Source organism: Apodemus sylvaticus, chromosome X (genome assembly GCF_947179515.1).
Source record: "Apodemus sylvaticus chromosome X, mApoSyl1.1, whole genome shotgun sequence".
Lineage (NCBI taxonomy): Eukaryota > Metazoa > Chordata > Mammalia > Rodentia > Muridae > Apodemus > Apodemus sylvaticus.
In genome coordinates this window covers 6,982,843-6,990,082 of record NC_067495.1, presented here as the reverse complement: position 1 = coordinate 6,990,082, position 7,240 = coordinate 6,982,843, and the positions used below count along the sequence as shown (strand labels likewise).

At 43.3% G+C, this 7,240-nt stretch overlaps 1 protein-coding gene across 8 annotated transcripts in view; it reads right to left on the bottom strand.

Annotated features, from left to right (window-relative positions):
• Positions 1-6,805, bottom strand: part of Cask (calcium/calmodulin dependent serine protein kinase) — a 329,031-nt gene extending 322,226 nt beyond the window's left edge. For all 8 annotated transcript variants that reach the window (XM_052170182.1, XM_052170184.1, XM_052170185.1 and 5 more), the window contains exon 1: positions 6,060-6,805. In XM_052170182.1, coding sequence (XP_052026142.1) covers positions 6,060-6,118 — 59 coding nt within the window. In that variant the 5' untranslated portion in view covers positions 6,119-6,805. The remainder of the gene's footprint in view (positions 1-6,059) is intronic.
• Between the last annotated feature and the right edge of the window lie 435 nt (positions 6,806-7,240).

The window sequence follows — 7,240 nt, the reverse complement described above, 5'->3', positions numbered from 1 at the left end:
TTTGACCCTGACCCCAAAGAGGTCACAACCCACAGGTTGAGAACTGATATCATAAAGCAAAAGAAAAAAAGAAGTAATGAAAGAAGGAATAGTATGGTCTACCAAAGAGGTGAGAAATGTAACTGGGAAGTAATAATCTTTTACAGTAATAAATTTTAAAGATGAAAATTAGTCTTATTTTAAAGAAATCCAATATGGTATTTTTCCATAACCTGAATCACCAGTAGACTATGGCCCAAAGGAAAAATCTTTAGAAGCAGATAGAATCCCATGTGATCTTAGCCAGATCACTCCTCGCCACTTCTTACGCTTCTTGTTCTCTGTGAAAAGGGTTAGAATTAAATGAGATAAAACATGTAAAATGCCTGATATTAGAAAGATGAGTCAATGTCCTTTGCAAAGTAGTCATTAGGTTATAAAACATTCTTTATGTTAACGCTTACTATGTCAGTGTTCCTTTACACTAAGTGAAAGTCTGAAAACATTTACAAAAAGCCAACCATTTAAGCACAATCTCAAAAATGTGATATACCTATTTCTACTATTGGTCATAGATATAAATAGAGATGCAAGAATTCACAAAGTAAAGGAAAATATCTAGGAACATAATTTAAGGGAAATAAGAAATAGAGTCCATTGTGTTAAGCTTGTATATACAAGAGAAAAATTAAAGAAAGTGAATTGTGCATTTCAAATTATACACAACAAAGAAGTTGCAAATGAAACCCCTAAAGCAATTGGCAAAATATCTACATAAAGAGGGGTGTAGGACACAGTAACTAAAGAGCTCACTTTCCCCCTTGGAAGGCCCCAGAATCAACTGCTCAGAAACGTCCAGTCCATTGTCTCAACCTTCTGCAGGTTGTCTTCTGTAGAAGGGCGGCTAAATTCCAAGAAGTGGAATTATGTAGCTGGTGACTGTGTACTCTGTTTACCTTACGACAGGGCTATGGCTGTGATCATGTTCTTCTGGCCTATAACACCACTTGCTTTGGGAAAATTTTCAAATCATTCAGACTTACACATAACCTTTTAGTAAAAACTATTTTATGTTCAGCGTCTACTTAAGTTTTCAGGACAATTTTTCGGAAATCATGTAATGTTCCCCCTAGGGTACTAGAATTCCAAGTCACTGATATAATCAATACATGGGAAAGCCAGACTGATTAGTGCAGATCAGAAAAGCTGATTTTTTCCCTCTATGCTTAATTATGTATTTTATATATTATTAATCCAGTATTTACATAAGACTGGCTTCAACTCAATTCTCTGGCAAATTGCATTATTGTAGTCACAATTACAGAACTTAAAGTACATAAGTAACTTAACCATTCTCTTTTAATAAAGTGTATGTGCAAACAATCCATACTAAGTTAATGAATTTCTTATTAAATTAAGCCATTGTAGTAGAAAGCTATCATCAACAGTTATTGAAGTAATCCTTGTTCTTTGTTGCTGCAAATATCAGACAATCACCATGTTAGCATTAGATGAGTGTCATAAATCAATGCAAATCTTAAAAGGCCCAGGAAACCAAAGCCAAACACAGGCTGAAAGTAAATTCTTACACAACAGGCTCAGAGACATAAATGCATAGAAGGTAAAAATCCATGTTTTGGTCTGGTAGCTTAAATGCACTACAAAACCTATTTATTCTACTTTGGAAAAATTTTAATCTCCTGAAAAGCTAATCCCAGAATATATATATATATATATACACACACACACACACACACACACACACACACACACACATAATCACCTAAGTTAAAACACTTCATTTAGTTTTAAAAATTACCTGGGTCGGGTCATGTTTCAGAATTCTGCCTTACACTGCTCTGTTACCAGGGTCCTGGCATTGATCTTTTTAAAAAGTTCCCTGACACTTTTAATATGTAGCCAGGTAAAGCACCACCACTTTAAACTAATTCAGTGTTTGGAGATAATAATTACTCCAAAGTTGATAAATACACTTTTTGCCTTTTAATGAGATTTTATTAAGACTCCTCAACTTATGTGTTTAGCAATGGAAAAACATGCTTACTACATATTTCCCTGCCTTCAAGAAGCTACCTATTAGCTAGTTAGAGAGAGACCATAAATAATTAACTGTAATTAAATATGCTATGTGTTCTCAGGGTATAAGCAAATACAGTATGCCTGGCAAACTTGTCTGTGAGTCACTGCTTCATCACTCCAATTTCAATCTATGTTTTAGCAGAACAGGAGAGTCAGAAGCTCCAGGTTACTCAACACTCTAAAACCCAGGGCAAATATTCAGCCTACATACATAAAAATAGTACATTGTGTGATCTTCTTCCAAACAAACTGCTTACACCAGAAAGATGGTGGTTTTTATGTTTCAGTTTAAATGAACTGTTTTAAAACTTATTTCATATACCATTACTAGTTTTACATTTACCTACAAAACTATAACTCTGCAGAAGGAACAGTAAGTGGGTTATGACAAAATTAGTTATTAACTTGTATTGCATAATACCTTTTCTTTGCAGCAACTGCTACATTTGTTAAGATAAGAAGTTTGGGGACTAAATGGGTGTGGTGGTGCTGGACAAAGAATCTCAGCACGTAGGAGGCAGAAGCAGAGGCAGGTGTGTATCTATGAGTTTGAGGACAGCCTGATCTACAAATCATGTAGTGAAACTGTCTCAAAAACAAACAGAAAGAGGAAGTTTGGGACTATAATTGCATTTGCTTCAGTAACTTGAAAGATGCCATATGAAAATGTTATGGAAACAAAAGTCATTTAGTCATTCAAGTGTTTCTGCAACTTTCAAAAAGAAAACACAGAGGGTGTCTTACTTTTTTTAAAAAAGAAATGACACCTTCCCAATCTTTATAATTAAGATATTTGATTCTTTAAAAAATAGCTTTAATAAGAGTGAAGTTCGCAACAACTACAAAGAAAATGTATTGCAAATAGCAATCTCTCTCCAAACCTCCTTACCTCAAGTCGTGTTCTTAACCAAGAAAAAGACACCAAGGGGGATCTAAATTACATTGGAAATTTAAACCAAGTGGACAGCACACACCTTTAATCCCAGCATTTCAAAAGCAGAGACAAGCAGATCTCAGAGTTCAAGAGCCGCCTGATCTACATAACAAACTCCTGCCAGCCAGGGCTGCATTCCAGAGAGCCTCCCTCCCTCCCTTACTTACTCAAATTGAAATTTCCTTAAAGGACCAAGTGAAGCCTAGCTCATAGAAAATGACTGAGTAGGTAGGTGGGTAGGCAGAGAGAGGAGTGAGTGGGTGGCCGATATGTCTTAAAAACTGAAATTTATTTTAAAGAACCTTAGTGAAAATTTAAAACTCTTAAGATATTGTGGTTGTAAACATAATTTGTGATACTAATCTGATACAAAAGAAAATCAAAATTCCGTGGAGTCTGGATAGAAATGAACAAAAAGATTTTCAGGGATGAACAATGATTTGCAAGGCCTTTCTGTTTAAGATCATAATTGAACAAATTCTAAGTTTAAATGTATGCTGTCAAGGTCTCTGAAGAAAAAAAAAAAAACCTCAAACGAATTTCAATTTCAGGATCAATATATACTGACATAATTTACCGGAGAAATCTTCAACCTCTGCTCAGGGTGAGGAACACCATCATTACATTCTTTAAAACTGAGTCTATCTTGGATTCATTATTTCAAGGAATGGCATTTTATAAACCACACCAACCAAGTCAGATTTTGTAGGATAGGAATGAAATTTCGCAGTTCACAGTAGTGCAGGCAGCCACTGACTAGGTAGCATATCAAAATTAGCTTGCTCTTCCGCCTTCTGCAGCTGCAGAACAGAATGGATAAACTTAATTCTACCAGGGGTGTCTTCTGAAAATATTTTCTCAATTTTAAGTCAGCCCAACACAGACTACTAACACGAGGCTGACCACTTTTGAAATCTACACTGTCGTCATCTTTTCAGACCTGAAGGAATCAGAACCAATCACCAAAATTGATTCAATGATAGCTATTTCCATCACCATAATACATGCAAGCATCTTAATCCCACATTTTCCAATTATCCACTTCAGGCTCACAACAGCTCTAACTAAGATACAACAAGTTTCACTCACTCTCGTGGTCATTTGGGTGGTTTTTGAGAAACATCTAATTTGCCTTCTTTGTGTCCTCATAACAATGAAGAAATGAAGGAGATTTTTGAAATTTTTCTCTAAAATTGTGACAGTCGACTGTGGATATTAAGCACTTGATATGGGGCTAATCGAACTGAGGCAATACATTTTGCATTCTGCTTACTTGATTAAAATTTAGAAATAGTAAATTCAGTTACTGGAAAACTTTTATGTATGTTTGGAACAACTTGAATACATGAATCTACTCCCCCCCCCCCCCGCACATGCAAATTTTATGAGACCTAAATACGGATCAAGTACTTCTGGTAAAAATTTAGCTTAGCGTCAAAATTGAGATGTTCTGCTAGTGTAAAGCACACATTGCATTTCAATACCTTAGTAGGAAAAGATGTACAGTATGGCAAAATTTTTCACGCTGAAATCACTAATTCTATATAATGTATTACATAAATATTTTCCCGAAAATTGCACCTTTTTGTTTGAAATCTTTCTAAAGTGGCTACTAGAAAACGATAAATTACACGTGGCTCTCATTAAATAGCTTTTGAACAGCGCTGCTCTGGGCACATCCACAAAGACTGTACTAGACACATTTGGACATCCTCCTCCGAACAGATAGGCTGGTCACTGAACAATGGGGCAAGGAGCATTTGGGTCTAAGAAAAAGAGTGAGGCGAGCTCTAACCACAATTTCACCATGTGAGCCGTACTGTAATATCTCAATATGGACGAAAAAAAAATGAGTTACCCGTACTCAAAAATTTGAAACTGAGTATACTGCAGACAACTTAAAAGAGGTAGAGCCAAATGCTCTGTCTTGGTTTCATTTCCCAACTGTGGACCTTAAAATAGACAATAAAGCACCGCTTCCAAAACGAAGTAAAATAATCTAATACTGGCACTCTAACGCGCCCTATTAAATAAGCAAAAATCGCTCTTAAATCTTATCTCAACTTCCAAAGCCAGAGAATACACGCTGAGCTAGGAAATCAACTTCAGATTGCCAGCATTTCCCTCACAAGCAAATTAGCAGGATTGTGCACTTGGAATATTGTTTGACAAGAATGAAAAGGAAACAATTCAAAACAGATTTCAGGACTGGACAATTAGATGAGGAACTGCAGATTTAATTCTCAATCAGGACTGTGATTAATCTGATTCCCCGCTTTTCCCTAGTGTAATTATACAACACAGATGAAAGGATGAGCATTTGGACTGTCAGTTCTATATTCTAGACCAGCCCGGTGACTCAAAGCAGACGGCTCTACCACGCTAACCACCATCCCAACAACAGTGGAAGGGAGCCTCGAGCACTGATTGTACAGTCATTGCATAACGAGGCATTAAAAATTTGGGTGCCCCTAACTCTTTCTATGTTCGTGTATGGCAGGTGAAGAATTTGCTGAAACTAGACGCATCCGTCTTCAGTGACCCTCTTAAATCCGGGCATGGGGTGAACACAAAGGCATCTGTCTAATATCCTGGCACAATAGACACACACCCCACAATTAAAAACCCCGGACGCGCTCTCTCGCTCTCTCCACACAAGCACACGAAATGCAGGCTGCTCTTTTCGGAAAAAGGTCTATGGTACAGGAAAGGTAACAATAACCCCAACTGTTCCCAGGAAGCAACTATAAAATCTGTCCTGCCACGTCCCTGTGTAACCGTCAGATAAAATGCAGGGAGCCCGCCCCACGCCTTATGGGGTGGCCGACCGGGGCTCGGTGGCCTCCACGGATCGCTGAGAAGCCCCCAGACCCCCTCCCGGCAGGAGATCCAGGTACACGTCTAAAAATACTCCAGGGTGAAGAGGGCGAGGGAGGCAGAGGGGAGGGAGAGAGGGCAGGGGGCAGGCCCGGAGCGGGTGCGGGAGGCCCCGGGCATCGCTGAAAAGCATTTTTCCACACTCCCGCTCCCTCGCGTGGAGACTCACTTGCCGATCACCTCGCACAGCTCGTACACATCCTCGAACAGCACGTCGTCGTCGGCCATGGTCCGAAAGGGACAGCGGCCGCAGCGTGGAGGGTTCTGAAAACTGGGTTGGGGGCGCCCAAGAGCTTAGTGCCCGGCTCCGGGCTCGTGTCCTCCACTCAGGACCCGCAAGCCCTCGGTGCTGAGGAAGCTCAACTGGGGCCGCGAGGCCCGAAGACTGCAGCGCCTTTCCTCTGCCGGCTGCCGCCCCGGCGCGGGCGGCGGGGCCGGGGCGTGGGAGCGAGGGCGGCCCGGGCCCGGCGCCGCCCGCCCGCCCGCTGCTCCTTGCGCGGTTGCTGGTGGCCGCGCTGCCGGGGCGTGCGGACCCTCGGGGACCGCGAAGCGCCGCACTCTCCGCTCGTCAGCCCGCGCGGGCCGCGAGGCCGCGACCGCTCCCTCTGCCCGAGACCGGCTCCGGCGCGGCGCGGGGCAGCTCGGGCTACAGGGGGGGCCGCGACAGCACCATGGAGGGAGGATCGTCGCGAAGGGAGGTGGTGGCGGCTGATCCGCGCTGGGGACCAGGAGGCGGCGGCAGAGACGCTCCCTCCTCCTTCTCCTCCTCCCGCCGCCGCCCTCCGAAGTGTGGGAGGGGGTTTCGCGGGATGAGCGTTCAGTGCGGGCGGGAGCCGCGACCGCTGCCTTCGGCTCCTCCCCTCAGCCTCAGCAGCAGCCTGGCTCCGGAGCCCTGTGCACCCGCCTCGCGCGGACTAACCCTCCTCCCTTTCGGCCCGCAAGGCAGCGAGACCCGCAGGCCCCGCCCCTCCAGCCCGTTGGGAGGCGTGGACCGCGGAAGGAGGCGGAGGAAGGGAGAAAAAAAAAAGCGCTCCCAGTGGCGCCTGCGCACAGCGCCCGCAACGTCACGAAGAACCGGCGGGCGCGGGGAATCTAGAGGGCGCTGGGGGTCGGCTAGCGGAGCTTCCCGGGTTGCGGGTTGCAGCAGCTGAGGTGGGGCTGGTGGAGGTCGTCGCCAGTACTCCCTAGCTGCGACCAAGTGGAGAACAGGGGCTAGGGACAAAAGGTCCACAGCAGTATGCACGTTCTTGGACGGCGTGCTCAGCACTCTGGCAGCTTTCCCTGTTCTTTCGTAACCTCAGGAAGCTCTCACCAGGTTTTTGCTGGGGAGAAAAAAACGCAGAGAAAGGG